Source organism: Theobroma cacao, chromosome 6, assembly GCF_000208745.1.
Source record: "Theobroma cacao cultivar B97-61/B2 chromosome 6, Criollo_cocoa_genome_V2, whole genome shotgun sequence".
NCBI lineage: Eukaryota > Viridiplantae > Streptophyta > Magnoliopsida > Malvales > Malvaceae > Theobroma > Theobroma cacao.
This window is the reverse complement of record NC_030855.1, coordinates 699275-718634: the sequence shown is the minus strand read 5'-3', so window position 1 is coordinate 718634 and position 19360 is coordinate 699275. Positions and strand designations below refer to the sequence as shown.

Below are 19360 nucleotides of genomic sequence, written 5' to 3'. Positions count from 1 at the left end.
GAAACCCACATGCATTTAATGAAATATATATTCACAAGTCCTTCATTCATAAATAGAATATTGTAAGTGAATGTTACCCTATTGACCCATTGAATTCACTCCATTCATTTTTTTGGGAAATGAAGATGCACTGTTCAGTTTCTTCCCTTTGGGGATCTTACACCATAGGGAGAATCTTAAACTACCACCATCATTAATATATAGCAAGACTATTCTAGTACAAGACAAAAACTCAATTCAAATAACTACAAAGGGTTAATTAGTTATCAATATCATATTCTGTTGATGTTGAACATTAATTTTTACAATGTTATAAGCTAAATCATTTTCCATTAAAGTAGTTATTGAGGGAACAATTCCAACATATTTAGCTCTTCTAGTGCCTACTGAAACTAGTGAGCCAGCATTTTTAGCTATGAAGGTTGTCAATATCAGATGAAAGATGAATTTGTTGCAGTCGACATCAAAGAGAGATTGCCTAGATATTTAGTTCAGATTCAATACTTGATAATCTTGTATCCAAAGGTCACTCACAATTTTATGTTAGATAATTTATTTGATGCATATATATAGTATATAATATTAGAATATGTTATAAAAATGATAAAAAAAAAAAAGATCAAGTGCAGTCTTAGTTTGGCCCTCCCAACACCAAATGTCAAGATTTGCCACTGGGATAATAGTTTCTCCACTAAAATGCAGATAAACTCTTGGAAACTATATCTCCAGGATGTATATAATACTTAAAAAAGAATAGAGAATCAAAAACTGTATTTTTGTGATTCTCTTGAATATATTTGAGCTAAATTAAAAAAAAAATAGTATGTAAGATGAAAAATGAGAATATTTAAAAATGATTGATTGCTTTTAAAAAATATTTATAGGTCTCAACCGGTGTTTTAATAAAACCATTTACGAATAAATATATCTTTTTAAGAAATTATAATCTTTAAAAAAAATTCATTGCGAACATTTCGTTTCACAAATTTGTTCTTGAGAGTTTACTTAATTAACCTATGTTTTTCAAAAATTAGCTACTCAAAATGGATTAATCCATCACTTTCATTTATATTTGGCAGAATTAAACTCAAAATAATTACTTAGTTAATAAGAATGTTAGGGATGCAATGTAATAAAGTAGTAGCAAACCTTGCTGTTTACACATGTCAAAAGCTGCTTCATGACTTTGGGAAACTTGATGCCTCTCTTGGTAATGCAAGCAACTTTTTACTCAATTTATTATTGTGAAATAGTGGCTTCAAGTTCTGTCAAATCCATCACTTTAATGAAAAATTTCATACCCTTTTTATTTTTTTTTCAATTGAAGTCACTTCATTGGAGGGAAAAGAACAGTCCAAAGTTCTCCCATAGTGATTGAGAATGAGATAGTGTGGGTTTTCTTTTCTTCTTCTTCTTTTTTATTTTATTTATAATTTTCTCCCAATATTCTTGATTCATGACATGATAGTCATAATGTATCACAAGAAGCAAATGGGGGGCATTGGGGGTTTATGGCTGGCACTGTTCTCATGATTTTGAAAAGAAAGAGATGGGATTAGTTGTTGGCATGCACAAAGCCCCTCTTCACCCACTTGCCCTCTCTTAGATTCGTGATTACCATATGCTTTGCTTTGAGCTATCTTATCTCCAAACTTCATTTCCTTAAAACACTATGCACATGTTAAATCATTTCATCCTTTCATACTTATACATTTTTGGGTCAAATTTTCATTATGTTATACTGATTTCCTACCTACCATTAATCTAACAATATGTTAATACTATTTGAACTTTTCCAACGTAATTAAAATTCTTTTGAATAATTTTGATAGTGCTTATTGTACAACTTTACGATTGTAAAGACATAGACGATAATTTAAAAAAAAATCAATTGAACAAGTTAAAACACATAACAGAGATAATAAAATCAAAAAAATAATAAATAAATTGAACATATTTCACACACGAATTACTTAAATTATAATTAGTATAGAGATGGAAAAGCATTATTTTAAGATGATTATAATATGTGATATAGTTAACAAAAATTTTTTAAGAAAAATAATTAGAGCATGTATACATGTTTATGTGTGAAAGAATAATAATGATTAATTAATAATTATAATGTACCAATTTGTTTGTCCACGTCATGAGTAAGCAATTATAGAATCCAAGAATTAATTAATTGAAAGGCTAATCTTAATCGTGATCTCAACCTTGACATAAAAAAAAAATTAGTTGTTTGACAGAAACAAAATATTATCAAATCTGCCTTAGCACTACCATTCTTTCTCTCTCTCTTTTAATTTAATTTACTTTAATTTAGTTTATTATTATGTTAGAAAGAAAAAAGTCTAAATCCGTACTAATCCAACAAAAATTAATTAATTAATTTGATGGAATGCTTCTTGTTTTGTTGGGAACAATAAAGTTGTTCCTCGTGTCATTATTATTTTATTAGAAAATTGGAGGTCTTAATCATCATGATGATACCCTCTTTCCCCCCTCTTTCTTTTTAATTTTAATTATTATTATTCCTCTTGTTGTCCCCAAAACAACTTTTTAATCATTTCTTGAGATTTTAAGTTTTTTTTTATCGTTTAAATGAATTCATTCTAAGTTTTTTTCTTGATGTAAAATTAGGTTTATGTTCAAATTCGATAGATCGAAAATAAATTTATTAACATCTTATTAAGAGATTATTTGAATACCTTACAATATGAATCAAAATAAAAAAAATTATTTAATATTGAAAATCAAACTTTAATTATATCAAAAACCATAAAATTACTAACGCCGATTTTAGATTCAAATCGAATTCGGAAAAAGGTATAAGATGTCATCAACATCGACCTCGACACCAAATAAAAAGCAATTAATAAATTATTAAAACAAAAATTTATTTAAAAACCAATTAATTTGATTGTTGTTTTGGTGAGGATCATGTAAAATCCAATTCAAAAAATTTTGAGATAAATCCATTTTGTTGAAATTTGGAGCTCAAGGTGGGACCAAGAAGCATTGGGTCGGTCGTATCAATCTCTGTGATTATGCTTCATTTCCCTGGCTGTTGGCCACCAATTTTAACTCATCCACTTCACTTGCCTTTGGATTTTAGCACATGCAATAAATATGTAAATTATTTTTTAAATTTTTTTTTAAAAATTAAGATAAAATTTTAAGATTTCATTTCTTATTAAACACTTTCTTTTGCATCATTAGTATTAATTCTATGTGCATAACTACTAAAATATTCCCTGACAATATATTGAATTCTAGTAACGTAACTATAACAGTTTAAAGACAACATTATTCCATCGTTCTTTGACAGATGAAGCATATCTTGAATTACATTGAGATTGTAAAGTATATATCGAATTTTAAACTTGTCGTTCTCACGTATTTATAAGGAGACAAATTTAAAATCGAAAATGGGTTAATAAAAATTGAGATTTATTAGATTACGGGTATTTTTTTTTATTTGATTGTACATGTTAAAGATTGGTGTTCAAAACAATGGGAATTTAATTAGATGCAAGGGTTAAATCATTTAAAAGTAAATAGTGAGTAATTGGGGGAAAAAAAGAAAGGGGAAAGAATCATATATGAGTTGATTTGCATTTGCCATCTCTTTCATGGTCGGGCTTATTCTGTAAACCTCATGAGGAATGGGGGTTGGAGTTTTGTGCCTGGACTTGGAGCTTAGCTCAAGCTAGTCATTTTCTTAGCCTCACTTTCTGATCTTTAGAAGTAGGAAATGAAGCTAAGAATTCTAGAGTTGGTTGGGTGATTGATCATATCAACATCCTATACAGGGTGAAACTTTTTTGAAGGAATACAGCAGAAAAAGGACAAAAAAAAATGGGGGTCCTGACAACACTAGCAATTCATCAATAGTTGATGAGTGTCCTAACAACATGATCCAGTCAAGGTTTCATTTTTATGAAATTATGTTATCATGTTATAATAATTTATTATGATAAATTTTACTATAGTATTAATTCGTAGTGATATTATTAGCCCGTAATCAATTTTATGAAAACTTATTGCGGTGAAATTTATTATAATATTAATTTTGTAGTGACATTATTAATCTGTAATAAATTTTATAAAATTTTTGATGCAGAAGATATCTCCGAATTAAAAAAAAATTCAAATTATAATCCGTTTTTAAAATATTCATTTGAAAAGGCAGTCCTATAAATGATTAATTGAGCATAGCTCTAGCTAGTCATTTTCTTAGCCTCACTTTTGTGATCCTCTAGGATTAAGAAATGAAACGAAGAAATCTAGAGTTGGGTTGGGTGATTGATCCTATCAAATTCCTACCAAAGGGTGAAACCTTTTTGAAGGAATAGAGAAGAAAAAGAAACGAAAAAATGGGTGGTCCAATCTGGCCTACAAAGAGTTGATCATGGATTTCGAGGTGAATTTAGCACTACCAATTCATCACCATGAATGGCTAAATTTGATTGAATATGAAAACCAATGATGCAAAAGTGGGACACATAGGCATTAATTCCTTGACTTGTAATGCAAATAAAAGTATTTTTAAGTGACTTGTGATCATGTCTACAAGTATTTTACAAGAAGAACTAGTTACTTTGGGATATTGCCTTGAGGGTCGTGGAGATTTGGTGATACATCACAAGCATTAATCGATTGAAATCGAAATTGATTAAATTCTTGTAATTTAATTTAATTTATTTAATTTTTATTATAATATAAAATATTAAAATAAATAAAATCGACCGAACACATTGATTTCGATTAATTCAATATTAAAATATAATTTGACCGATTCAGTTTTTTTAACAAAATTTGATTAATTTAAATTTAAAATTATAAATTCGAACCAACTAAATAATCAATCTTACATAGATAAAAGCCTCTAACATACCCATCACAAGTGTCTGATCAAAATCCCTAATGTAGAAAATTTCTTGGCCTCAAATAGCTTTCCACCTTTCCTATAAAGGTACAAATTTTATATTATTTACTATTGGTTACTATATCTGAAAATTGCCACTTGGTCTTCTAATTGCACAACCAAGAGCAATTTTCCTCCTTTGCAAAATACTATAATTTAGCAACCTCCAAATGAAAAAATTTCGGTTTCTAGTCCATTTTTAAAATATTCATTTGCAAAAAGCAGTCATATAAAGATTACTCAAAGTGGAACTTCTATGTAACCTCAATCACGACACCAAAACCACACAAAATAAGTTAGAACCAAACTGGTGTTGGTATCTCCCATTAACAGACCTAAATTTTAGTCACAAAATCATTTCTCCATTGCTACCTCAAAGCATGATGGGGTAGCTATGGCCTAACAATTGTCTTATTGATTGTCATATCCATCTCAAGCCCCTGCTCTGTATGTTTTATGTTGCTCGGACCATAGTCGACCCTCAGACGGAAAAGATACAACACCTGTGTTGCATGCTCGTAGCCTCCGGCATAGCTAACAGGGTTGAGAAATAGTATATCCTATTTTATCATCCTCAGTAGCTAGACAAAAGTCTCAGAGCAATTCAATTTGTTACACACAAAAGTTAAATCTCCAGGTTTATAGTATACGGTCCATGTGAGACTCATTTAAAACCAAGAATTGGCAGAAAAGCAGCATGCATTTCTGTCTGATAACATAGAACAAACATGCATGCAACCAGAAACAGAAACTCAATATACAATCGTTAAAATATAGTATCATTTAGTATAACTATATAACCGGCATTCATACAAAAAATAATTATGCTATGAAAGAGCTTAAAAAATTTTGAATGTCTCACCAGAGGTCCACGACAATTACTATTATGATGTAGAATAATCAATTTAAGAAAAGAGAGCACATTTATGAGATACCTGTGTAATTTGTTTCTATAGTTACTGGTGTGACAGGCAAATAATGAACAACCTAGACTAATCACTTAAACTTCTGCCTTCATCTTTCTATAGGCAATATAAACAGAGGTTATTAACTACTCCAAAAGCACATCTCGAAATGATTTACAGAAAGAAAGCTAACTCACTCCATCTATATCCTGCTGTACCGAGAATGACCATAATGCTATTTTCACATACTAATTAAATACTAAACAAAGAAGAATCTTTTAACATATATATGATGACCCAAACTGTTTTATTGCCAATTTGCAACATTGAAAAATATTTTCACTTCCAATTTGCTGTGGATAATTTACCTACAGAAAGCATCTTTTCCACTATCTTTGCAAAGGTTTCCGAAAATATTGTGTGGATCTAGTAGATTGATGTTCAGGCACTGGGCTTTCAGGTTCCTCTAATTGAGTTGGCAAGAGGTTGAGAAAGGTTCCCTTTGTTGGGGGATCAGGAGGACCTGGAGTTTCTGCAAAATGGGGACAAGCAGGCAAACAGTGAAGAAGTGACTCACAAAACAAAAACAACTAGTAGTACTTAGCAGTAAGAGTGAACTCAGTTACCAAACAATGACTTCACGGAAGGTCTCTTAGGCGCATTACTTTTCTTCCTCAACTCAGCTGCAATCAAATATGCATGTAACTGTCAGCAGTTTTCAAGGGGAGGGAATGTTTTCAAGCACCTAAATGTAGATTGTAATAACTGCTTTCTGCATTTTCTATTGCATAGTTATTGCTACTATGGTATTACTACTATTATTGCTACTATTGATACTACTACAACTACTAATGCAAAAATTAATAATAATATTAGCAAGTGTTTCAATGTACCCAAAAAAAAAAAGTGGAATAACAACTTTTAATGACTCATGCTTGCATCTTGTTACTATTATCACTGCATTATCATCATCATAATACTATTATTATAGTTCGGTTTCTTTTGCCTTATTTAAACATGTGTTATAGCGAAAAGGATGGCAAAGGAAATGCAAAAAAAAAAAAAAGACTACATTCCGATCTTCTAAAACACATGCAAAAAGTAAATGCAAAAAAAAAAAAAAAAAAAGAAAGAAAAAAGAAAGTTAAAACAAAACCAAAAAAGGTACATACCACATAGAATTATTGCAATTATATTAGCCTATTAACAAATAGTATTATTAACAATTCTGAATCCTTAGCTTAGTATAGTTGACTTTTGAATCATATGAAGCAGTGAAACCCAAAACAAAAGTCAGTTTTCTTGTCGATACAAACCAATGCCTGAAAGATGATGCTCATTGACAATCTCAACATTTTTGTATGTATAACCGACAAAATTAGCATCCTTCGATGGAAGCATCTGCAATTTTCGAAGATCAAAAGTCAAAGATCTATCAATTGTTACAGATATATAATGTGGAGAAAAAGTTGAGCTGCAGCATAATTGCACCTAAAGACAAATATCAGGTATAAATGCATGTCAAATAAAACAAGGCAAGTATAACATAATTCTGATAGGGTACATTTGATGCAAAAGATTACAGAGAGAATAAGATAAAAAATTACAGCATACAATATTTGGTATCTACTCAAAAAGAGGATCAGATGGGTGGATTACTCATTCTTTCAGAATAAAATGGAAGAGATTACTGAATCCTATGGGATAAGATTAGAGGATGGATTCCCAACCAATAATTACTATTTCAATGTTTCCTACTTTACCTTCACAACTAGCATTTTCCTTTAAATTTATTTAGCATGCAATGTATATGGAGGAATAAATTTGCCAATTATAAAAGTGTCATCTTATCATATCTACAACAGACAATGGCATTGGTTAAGAATTTATTATATGTTACATTTAATCTTCTACACCAAACATAAAATAATATAAGATTACTGACTTCTATTCACTCTTTTATCTTATATCCTATTGTATCCTCTCCATGTACCAAATGCACACGGGTTATGATATATATCATGGATCAAAAAAAGGTAAGCGATGATAAACATAGCAGCAACTTGTCCAAAGAAGCCATACTGACCATAAAGAGCCTAAATTTGGTCATATACTTCCCCCTTATCAGGGGATTTCGTTCACCTCAATGTCTTTTTAGTAAAGAAGTACTTGTACTCTAAAAGCAAGGGCATAGTAGTATATATAGCTTTGACATTGTGAACAAAAAAAACCAAAATATGTACACAAGTGAAATGAAAATTTAGTCTGAAGTAAAACTAAGAAGTGGGGAGATTGATGCAAAAGATTTTAAGTTACCTTTCTCCATGGACCTGATTTTGTAGAAGTTTGTACTTGAGCCCCCATCTATATATGCAATCAACGAACAAATTGTTACATAAGTAGGCAGAAAAGAAAAAGAAAAGGAAACAGCAAAAGCAATTAAAGGCGAAAGGAATGCCCAGAACCATCAGCTTCATTGAAGCTAGCACTGGAAAACAAACAAAAAAGTCATGCATCTCTGAGAAAGCTTCACACACATTTAGTGAGAAATAACATGAGAAATTTATAACAATTTAAAGGTACCATCCATTTTCTTTTTCTGTATAGACCCCATGAAGTTAATAAAAGATCAATGTACACGGGGATGCAATCCTTTAACAACTTTGCACAAGTTGGAGGAAAGATAAATAGCATTTCAAGTGAGGAGATGTGAAGAATAAACTACTGAAAACAAAGCTTAACATAGTACAAGAACAACATAACCAAAGCCTTTTCCTACTACATGTGGTCAGCTGCATGGATTAAATTATTCCACAGTAACCTAGAAAGAGAAACCTTTACTACTAACCTCTTCAAACTTTTCAAAGTTCTGTGTATCTAGCTCACTGTTAACCTCTGGTATAAAAGCAGCTTCCATCTGATATAATCTGTCCCATTCAATGTCTTGGAACCATGGGTGTGCCTGATACAATGAACTCAAAGAGTTGGCTGTATGATAATAAAACATAAATCATCTCCTTAATAATAATAGCACGAAAGCATCAATCAAGTATGCTGACCTTTATTTCATGAGCTCCTTTGGTCCCAAGCCTCCGCTCAACATTGCAAAGGAGTTTACGAATGAGATCTTTAGCTTCAGCAGATAACTTGGCTTCTTCAGGGAATTTCAAATGGGTTCTCCAGTTTACAATCTGCATTAATGATTTGACCCTTTCTAAATGCATATATCTATATGTGTAAAGATCAAAACACTAGTTTTGAAACTGTTGAGACTGGTTGACAAACAATAGTAAGAAGCAGAAGATGAAAATTATACAGTTTGTTCAATCAGCTTGCCATTTTAATTTGCACACAGATTCGTTGTGCTTTTATGTGCAGTAATATCTCCAAAACCAAAATCAACTCTAATCCTATATTACCAAGACCAGGCTCATATCGGCAGATTCAATGATTGAGTCAATTATTCTAAGTGTTAATGCACTTCTGCTCATAAATAAGATGATAAGAGTCCCATTTAAGTTCACATCAACTCCTAACTCTGATTTCATGTCTGGACATGACATAAATTAACCTTACAAGTACAAGGGATTACAGAACAATAAATATTATAACATGATAAACCTATCCAAGAGGGAAAAAAAGGGACAGTTAAAGCAGAAAAACAAAAGAAAGGGGGGGTGTTGAAGAGAGAGAGAGAGGAGAAGGTTCAAAATTGCATCCAAGAACTAGACATACATGATCCATCAACCATGAGGAATGCAATTTCAAGGAAATCTTCCCCACTAAATTTCTTTCCTAAGCATTAATAAACTCAGAGACAGGTTTTCCACAATATATTTAGGACCATAAATATTAGTAGTACATTTCTAGTGCAGTACGAAAAGGTTTCTTTGTTCATTCAAAGTTAAAAAGCATCATTTTTAGACAATTGGAGTTATTTACTTTCAGCACAAAATGTTTCAGACCTTGAGAAGAGAGTAGATCATATCTGTGACTAAGCTTGAAAGAAGCATCTCTGAGTGCACTATCTCAAACTGTTATAAATAAAATTCAATGAAGTGATATAAACCTGCTATCTATTCTATTTAAGGAACAACCAAGGTTGGCCACTCTTTAAGAGGGTTGAGGTTCAAGGTTTGAATCACCTTTCCTTCTGCAGACTTCCTCATATGTAGCAAACAAATAAAATAAATCCTAGTAAGATTACAGAAACAATAGTTACTGTGTATTATGTTATTTGTTAGTAATTGCATGTCTCTTTCAGACTGGCAGTTCAGCATGAATTGCAAAGCAAAACATATTCCATTCAGTTTGAAAGGATTGATGCCGGAACATGAATATTATGATTCTTCGTTTCAGATGCATCGATTTATTTATTGGATCTTATTGTTCATACATCAGAAATCAGAACCATTTTGCTATTCAGTCATTTCCAGGTGGTCACTTAAGAGCATCTTAATGTTGTCAAGGTCATAAGCATTAGAGGCATAGAACAAATATTTGATACAATAACAGGCAAGACTATTTCCCTTGTACTTTTCCTGCCTAATAAGTTATGAACGTAACAACCTTTGGTGCCTCACAATGCACAAAGCAGAAAAGTTGTTTCCACTCATGCATCCATTATGCCCCAGTCAATTCATTTTTTGCTGACTTCTGGAATTATCCAGCTTGGTTAACAACCAATACTATTACTTGCTCACCGTGAAAAGCATCAAACAGATAGGTAATAGCTAAATCCTAAAGAATATCTCATTTTCATTTGTACTAAAAAAACTTCAAAATATGAATATTTAAACATACAAAATGGTAATCACAAAGCCAACAACTTCACTTACTTTTCTACATGTCGACAAAGGTTCTTCAGAATAGAAAGGTGGATATCCTACAAGCATCTCAAACATAATTGCCCCAAGCGACCACCTAAGGGAGAGTCTTTTAGAATTTAAGCATAGAAAATATTTAACAAAATGTAATAGGTAAGACAACTGACAAACCAATCACACTCCATCCCATATCCTCTCTTCAACAACACTTCAGGGGCAATGTAGTCCGGAGTACCAACTGTCGAATAAGCCTATATGGAACATTGCAAAACAATTATAACAGGCAAATTAAAATATGAAAAGTACCTGAAGACGATGATTAGGGTAAGAAAAATGGAATATAGACCTTTGAATCTTTAGGGAAAAAAACATTTAATCCATGAAGCACAGTTAAGCGATTTTTTTACAAAGAGGGAAGTACTAAATAAAATACAGCTTTTTCCAGAAAACAAGTTGTAACAAAAGAAATAATACAAAGCATGAACATGGAACTGAAATATTTATATTCATGCTAGTTTTCTACAGCCCAGGACACAATTAAATGCAAGAACCAGGATGAGCAGTATCTATTATGATATCTGCAGAATATATAGAATCAAAACATATTGGAAGGCGCCTAATTATCTAATGCTTGGAATTCTGTTTGTTCTTTTCTAAGGAAAACAGAGGAAGAGATATTGAATAGAAACAAACTAAAGGGCCCCTTTACTGTAGAGGTTTCATTCTTTGGACCCTACGGAGCATAGTTCCAACTTTCTCACAGAAATTACTAGTACATCTTTTAGTGATTAAAGGGGCCCACAAACAAAGGTCAAATTCAAGCAGATTTAGGATTTGCCTCTGCCAATAAGCACGGTTTGCTAGCTTAAGATGCCAACTTACAACAGTTTACTAAAAGCATGAAATACAAGTTCTGCACCTATGGATTTCAATCTTAAAACAAGGAAAACACAACACAAACAGTGTCCAAATCTTAGCATCAATCAGAGCTTCTTTACAACCTATAGACACCACTCATGGAAGTAGAAAGCATACCAATGTTCGCCTATTCTTTTGCCAATGCAACAACTGCTCCTGTTGTGTCCGCCTTGGTGTAGGAGGAAGATTAGAATGTTTACCACTCTCCATTGAGGGTTTAATGTTTCTTCCCCCTCCATAATCATCCTCTCTAAGGTCTGGAAAGCTACTACTATGGAGGGGTTTACACAATCCAAAATCCGAGAGCTTCATATGGCCATTATGGTCAAGCAATAAATTATCAGGCTTGATATCCCTACAAAGAGAAGACAAAGAGTATAAAGATGTTATGAAACACATATCCTTTTTCTTTCTTTTCATGTGTCTTCCAGGGGAGCAGAGGGAAGACATGAAGAATATTCATTCCTGAAATACATAATTATCAGGCTTGAAAATTCATAACGTATATCATGCAAAATGAAAATATTGGTCCAAAGAGCAGTAAACTACCCCATTTGCTATATGATATTGACAATCTGTAAGAGGAAACTGACAATGAGGCAAATACTACCCATGAACCATTGGAGAGTTGCTAGATTGTCTAACCCACAGATAAAACAGATCCAAAAAGAAAATGGCCAAGAAAGTAAAAATAGAAAACCTGTGGATGTAGTTGTGCTTGTGGATGGATTCAATAGCGAGAACTGTCTGGCCAACATAAAATCTCGCCTCATCCTCAGTTAAGGTATCCTTCCGCATCAGTAACGTCATCATGTCACCCCCAGGGAGATATTCCATTACAAGATACAGATATTCATCATCCTGAAACGAGCAATAGAGCTTGACAATGCATTTACTGTCAACTTCAGCAAGGAGATTCCTTTCTGCTTTAACATGCTCCACCTGGACAGAGAGACTCCAATCTTTTAAATGCAATTTAATATTCCTTCTCTTTTCAACATAAACCTGTTTCTGGCACCTTTAAATGTATATTTAACAGAAAGTTCCAAGATCAGAATGAAGAAGGTTCATATAAAGTATACAGATAATTTTTCAATCTTAGTAAACCTTTTATCAGGCGCCAGGGCACATTGGTCCTCAGCAACGTAGCATACATACCAATTCTTGTAACCAACAGGCAACCCAAAATGATATAGCCATATTGAGTTAATTATCTCTGATTATCAATGCAGCCAGTTTCATATATTAACAGTGCATGTGGGAGTTTAAAGGGAAAACAGACTACAGTAAGTTGAATAAAGTAGAATAGAGTAGAGCTAATAAATAATGTCCCTCATCTTCTTTGAAAATTGGGAGCAAAAAGAAGTTGAATACATCAGTAAAGATTTTGTGCTATTACCACCATATCCCAATTTGAAAATATTACTAAAACAAAAATATTGTAGAGCACAGGGAAGACCATGAGCTGAAATCATTGAAATGAAATACTCTGCTCCAATCCTCCCAATTTGGTAAAATTTTTAAAAAGTAAATTTTAGAGAGGGTCCAGAGGTTTTGGATTTCTCCCGTCCGCTTATACAAAACTCTCAAGCAGAGTAAAGTAAAACCTTTTACTCCCTTCACTCTACTGCTCTCCTTTCAAACACACTAGAAATGCTAAGGAATCAGAAAAACATTCTGAACCAAACAGTACCTGGCCTCTGCGAAGCATCTCAGACTTCTGGAGCTTTTTCATAGCGTACACATTTCCAGTAGCTTTTTCTTTACAAAGTCTTACCTGCATGATGACAGCAGACATCTTCCATGACCAGAAACATAGAGAACATGTAGAATTATGTACTTTTGTGTTAAACAAAGAAGAGGAAAATGGTGGAGGCAAAGATGCTAGAGCTATACAATATTTACCACCAGATTGAGATGCATATCAGAGAAATTTGAATATAAATATGGATTGCATTGCAAAGCACATATAACTCACTCACTAGTATAAGAAACAATATTACTGACAGTATAAGTAATATTTAAATAAGAAAACAATAAAAAAAAGATGAGCAAGACCTCCCCGAATGCACCCCTCCCTATAATGGTCAGAAGTTCGAAGTCATCAACACCCATCTTGTGTCTTTGAAGGCGCATGTATTCTGTTTCCTTTTTCTCTAAAAATTTAAGCATACTCATTTGCTCTTCTGCAGTAATGTCAGCATCAGCAAGTTTCCTCTCTAACATCCAACGTCTATATTCCATACAGACAATTGTTAGAAAAAATATGAGAAGTTCAACATAAATAATAAAACACGAAGATAATCATTACTGAAATAGAAAAAAAATAGAAATTGATATGAAACACATTCTACACCAAAGCAAAACAATCAAGAAAAACAACCTAATTTCAGTAATAAATAGTAAGACCTTATTCAAACAAATGAAATTCAGCAGTAGATTAAAACATCCACAAGCTTAAAACCCTTTAAGATACATATGATATGAGGTTCCCTGATCCTAATTGTTTGAGTTTCAAAACCAAAAATTTCTAAAGGGTGCTGAGCACAGATTTCAAAGGACAACATGCTCTAGCAAATCAAGTGAGGCGGTCATACAAGCAGTGATAAGTAAATACAAGTACCCAGTATTCTATTTGGGCAAGTACCTCTCCTTTCTGTCTTGCAAATTCTTCATCTGAGATTTGTAGTGATTCTCAATATACTGCTTCGCGGCGGCAGCCTTTTGTTTGGTGGCAGTTGAAGGTGCCCCAGGCCCATCAATGGGAGGCTTATGTGCATCCTTGGCATTTTCCATTTCTTTCTTTTTCTTAGGTGAATTTTCATTCTTTTGTTGAAATTTCTTAAACCAACTCCTTGCAGAATCCATTATCAACAATCCTCAATCATAACATCAACTGTCTCCAAAAATCTACAAAAAATAATTAAAAAATTAAAAATCTCTACCTTAAAAACCAAATAAAAAAAGGAATTTATATCTCTCAAATTTCAATTAGGAAGAAATAACGAATACTTACATCAGAAAAGAAGAGAAGACTTTTCTCTTAACTCTGAGTGTATCGACGAAAACAGAGTCCTCTGTTTCACTTCAACAAAGAAGAAGGAAACTACCATTTGTGTAAATATCTAATTAAATACTTTTATTTAATCAGATGGACCGAATTTACTATTTTCTCCGTTTGAGCGCCAAGAAACAGGTGACATAGGAGGGCATTATTGTCAATTGAGAATTTAATTTGCACCTTACCGATCGTGCAGGTTACGATGACGTTTGACGAGGAAGTTGTTGTCGCTTTAAAGGGCGGACCCGCCAACCGGTGATAATACCGGTGTTCGATGCAACGAGACAAACGGTAAGTGGCACGGAGGGGAGGTGAACCGGCACGTGGCAGTTGATGACAGGCCGCAGCCGGCTAACGTGAAAGCATGATTAAATGATTTGCCACGTCGGATTGGCACAAAGGCGCGCAAATTGGACTTAACGCGTTTTTGAGTGCCAAACAATCTGGACCGTACACGTATCGTGAGATCTCGATTAACCACGGTTCGGTTTTTAAGGGTTAGAAACCGTGTCGGAAACTTAACCGTGGTTTTATGAATATCAGTTATATATGGATACTTCTTGTTTTTAAAAAAATTATAATTTTAAGATTTTATTATTTAAAAACAATTTTAGAGTATAACGTCACATTATAAAGAAATAAAACAATTTTGATGAAATTTTATAATTATTAATTTAAATTATAATAATTATAAAGAAACGAAACAATCTTGATAAATTTAATTTACATCACAATTAAATTTAATTTAGTTATAAAGAAACTTATATAGAGTTTTATTTTAACAAAAACGCAACTAAAGGTTAAAATTTGTTTTTTTTATTATATTATAACACTGGAAGTCCACTCCTAATTTAAAAGGAATTCGGTTTATATTTAGGTTGTATTATAAAACTTGAAATTAATTCTTAATTTTTGTATATTTAAATACCATTACTTGGATTGTGCAAAGATAGCCAAGCCTCTCTTTTATTTCTTTTCGTGATTCTTCATCATATTCTTTTACTTTTTCAAATTATTTCATTGACAAAAGATTTTTTTTATTTTTTTTTTAATTGTTGATCTAGGAAGCATGAAGGATGCTGAAGCGGATTGGAAAAATCTTCCAACACTCTCCCTCTTGTTAATTCTTGATAAATTAGATGTTCCTAGCAATCCAGTTCGATTTGGTGCAGTCTGTAAGCATTGGTATTTCGTCTTCAGTAATTTTCTTGACTTGAAAAGGCGATCATCACCTAATATAGTTCCTATGTTATTGATTCCAACGAGAATGAGCAACAGAGTTCGACAATTATGCAGCCTACAGATCAAAACAAAATTTTACAATATCGAGTTACCTGAGTCTCATTCCAAGAGATTTTGTGGTTCTTCCCATGGTTGGTTAGCTGCGGTAGATAAAAATATGGTCATAACTCTCTTAAATCCTTTTAAGAATGGGATCACAATTGATCTCCCCGAGATTGAAGTTAATCCAAAGTCAGCATCACATCAATATGATGTTCATAAAGTTATCTTGTCAGCAGATCCTTTATCGCATTCGGATAGTTATGTGGTTGTGGTTATCTATGGTCTTAGATGCAGATTAGCCTTCTATAAACCAGAACGAAAAAGTTGGATATATCTGGATAAGGGTCTAACAGCTTTCACTGATGTTATTTTTTATAAAAATTTAGCTTATGCTATTGGAACTCGAAGCTTGATTGTATCTTTTGATGTCAATGATGGTTTCGATGACAATTTGGAATCACCAAAGGTGAAGATACTAATGCCAGCATGTCGAAAGGTAGAGGATAATGTTGATAGCGCATATCTTGTTGAATCATCTACGGGAGATCTATTCTCTATTAAAAAGGAAATTGATGTTGAGGACTATCATCCTTGTGCTCATTTTACTAAGAATTTCAAAGTTTTCAAGTTGGTTTTGGATGATCAAAGTGGTAGGTTGTTGGAGAAAGAAGTAAAAAATATGAATGGTGACGTAGTGTTTGTAGGTGATAATCACACTTTAGCTGTTTCAGCTTTGGATTTTCCTGAAAGTCAACCTAATTCTATATATTTCACAGATGATTATTATATTGCTACTGAATATTGGCCACTTGGCCCTCGAGATATTGGTTTTTTCAACATGAAAGATGGAAAGGTGGGAAAATATTATCGATTTAAACCTTGGCACAAATATTTACCTCCTTATATTTGGGTCCAACCACCAACTGAATTTGTATTACGTTAATTATGTCATAGCTTTAGAACTATATAAAACTATAAGTTAATTTTATATTTTCCTTTGTATAGTCTTTAGATTGCCTTTTAAATTTTTTCAATTATTATTTTATTCCCAGTTGACGGTGTTATAACTATTGCAGGAATTTTTTTGCTACGAAATTATTTAGATAATGACAATCTTTTTGTTTTTAATATTTTCTATATTTTATTATCAATATAACCAGAGAATGGGAACTAATTTGTAGAGTTTGAATGTAAAGCTCAAATAATCTTTTTTTTTTTTTAAATCCTTTTCATGACCCTTTCTATGTTGAAAACAAAACTTGTTAAAATGAATGAGTAGTATATAAAATCTAAAGGCTTCTTCATCTAATAAAAAGTTTATTTTCTTTACTCAGATGCTGGCATAATTAATCCATCATCATAATTAATTAATTAATGATTAAGATTAAGGCATTGTAAGATGAGATCTTGGCTCGATTCAAAAACTCACATTCTAAAAAAAGACAGCAATTACTATACACGCCCAGCCAGTATTTCACCAGCCAGCATATTGCCACAATCCCATAGCCTAAAAAAATAAATTAATTTGGAATAGCCTAAAAAATAAATTAATTAGGAATACTGAGTGTTGTTTAATTAGGAATTTTTTAAGATTATTATTATAAGATAAGATTAATCTTAACTTAATATATATATATATGAAATTATATTCAATTATTATATTTAATATAAGATAATTTTATAACTAAAATAACAGAGTGTAAAAATAAACCTAAAACATAAAATAACATTTATGTATATAAATCAGTAATGCCCACCAATAATTGATACATAAATTTAAGTAAACATAACTACCTACATTGAGATTTAAAATACTTTAACTAAATTGCAATTACTATTCTAAGTAACATAAATATAATATTTATGGTTGGGCATATTCAGATATCTTTTAGTGTCCATTATCACGATGCTCCTTTCTTGCTTCTTTAGTTGGGAAACCACGTTCGCAAATATCACATTTGTATTTAATTTGTGTTGGGTGTCTTCGCTTTTGGTGACTCAGAAATTGCTTCCATGTTTTGCCATCATAATCGCAAAGATGGCAAAGGGAATCATAGTCTCTGCGACTAACATTCTCAACGGCATCGGAAGACATTTTGAGAAGATATGAGATGAATGAAAAATTTTCAATTAGCTCTTATCAAATTAAGAGAAGGAAGAATGTTTATATAGTAAAATAAATGTCATGTTGCATGAAGTGAGAGTTGATTCACATAAAATGAGTGAGTGTCATATGAATTGGTAAGAAAAGGATATGAGTTGGCTAGTGTTACAAATAACTACTCTATGGAATGTTACCAAAATCATATAAATTTTGTGATTTTCATTTTTTGAAAAAAGTTTTCATAATAATCATGTAAGTTTGGTGACTTCTAATTTCTTCTATAGATTTCGATGATTGATAGTTAATATAATAAATAATGAACATCTATATTATACTTAATATGATATTAAATATATAGTTAACACATAATAATACTAACAGCTTTTTATGAAAATCTTTTTTTTTTTGGAACAATCATCTTAAATATTCAAACTATCAAACATTTTTTTTCTTATATGTGACATAATTTATATAGTATCTCTTAACCTTGTTTGATGTGATCATATTTTTTTCTAAAACTTAAGAATTGATATAGTATCTAAAAAGTTCATAAACTATTTAAGAAAATTCAAATAAACTTTTATACTTTTATTACGTTCAATAAACTCTTATAATTTTATTTTGAGTCAAATAATTGATTTAATCAAAATATCATGTATCATTTTATATCGTGTAATGTTGATGTAGCATCTTAATATATCATAATTAATAATGATGTATTATACTGATAAATTATAATTGATTATGATATGACATGTTATCATACTAAATTAACACGTCAGTGCTATGCAGATATCGAAATAACTAGTGATATTTTAACTAATGAGAATTAATAAATCATTAATCATAAATGCTTATTTAATTCAAAATAAAAATACAGAATTTGATTGAACATAATAAAAAAATAAAAATTTATTTGAATCTTTTAAAATAGTTTAGTGATTTATTTGAACATTATGTCTAAATTTTTTCTAAAGATTGTGCAAACTACCAGACATCAACATTAAGTGAAAATTTGAAAATTTTTTGTGCTTTTCATGAATTAATTTATGGGATTCAACTTTATAAGAATGGAAAGCCTATTAAGTATATTTTCTTATGCATGAAACGGATTATGATTTTGAGTTTTGTAATTTAAGATATTAAAGTTTAACTTCAATAAATGCTCTAACTCTTACAATTGTAATAGAATTAAAATCAAATTATACACAAATTCGTACAATTCTATTAGAATTAAAATCAAATTATACACAATACTTTTTTTAATCTATATATGACCTGACCCACCCAAAGTTTATATGGAGCCACTTTGGATTCAAGAATAGATTCCAT

General features: G+C 31.5%; 2 protein-coding genes across 2 annotated transcripts; one reads left to right on the top strand and one right to left on the bottom strand.

The window, feature by feature from the left end:
• Nucleotides 5776–14692, bottom strand: LOC18595113 (serine/threonine-protein kinase tricorner). The gene is made up of 14 exons (XM_018123720.1): nt 14596–14692; nt 14227–14489; nt 13638–13812; nt 13273–13356; nt 12280–12521; nt 11697–11934; nt 10833–10912; nt 10674–10758; nt 8895–9026; nt 8684–8797; nt 8152–8199; nt 7152–7236; nt 6462–6518; nt 5776–6367 (listed from the first exon to the last, which is right to left on the bottom strand). The coding sequence occupies exons 2-14, from the start codon at nt 14445–14447 to the stop codon at nt 6225–6227; spliced, it is 1704 nt and encodes a 567-aa protein (XP_017979209.1). The 5' UTR covers nt 14448–14489; nt 14596–14692; the 3' UTR covers nt 5776–6224.
• LOC18595112 lies at nt 15710–16867 on the top strand. Its single transcript, XM_007022931.2, has one exon. It carries the CDS (start codon nt 15710–15712, stop codon nt 16865–16867), a length of 1158 nt encoding a protein of 385 aa, XP_007022993.2.

Bases quoted from the DNA above. Each gene is read 5' to 3' on its own strand.
- LOC18595113 (XM_018123720.1), bottom strand. From the start codon at position 14,447: ATGGATTCTGCAAGGAGTTGGTTTAAGAAATTTCAACAAAAGAATGAA. The intron at 10,759-10,832 runs GTTTGTCAGTTG...ACTCTCCCTTAG, and splicing joins TATGGGATGGAGTGTGATTG to GTGGTCGCTTGGGGCAATTA. The intron at 7,237-8,151 runs GTAACTTAAAAT...CGAAAATTGCAG, and splicing joins AATCAGGTCCATGGAGAAAG to ATGCTTCCATCGAAGGATGC.
- LOC18595112 (XM_007022931.2), top strand. From the start codon at position 15,710: ATGAAGGATGCTGAAGCGGATTGGAAAAATCTTCCAACACTCTCCCTC.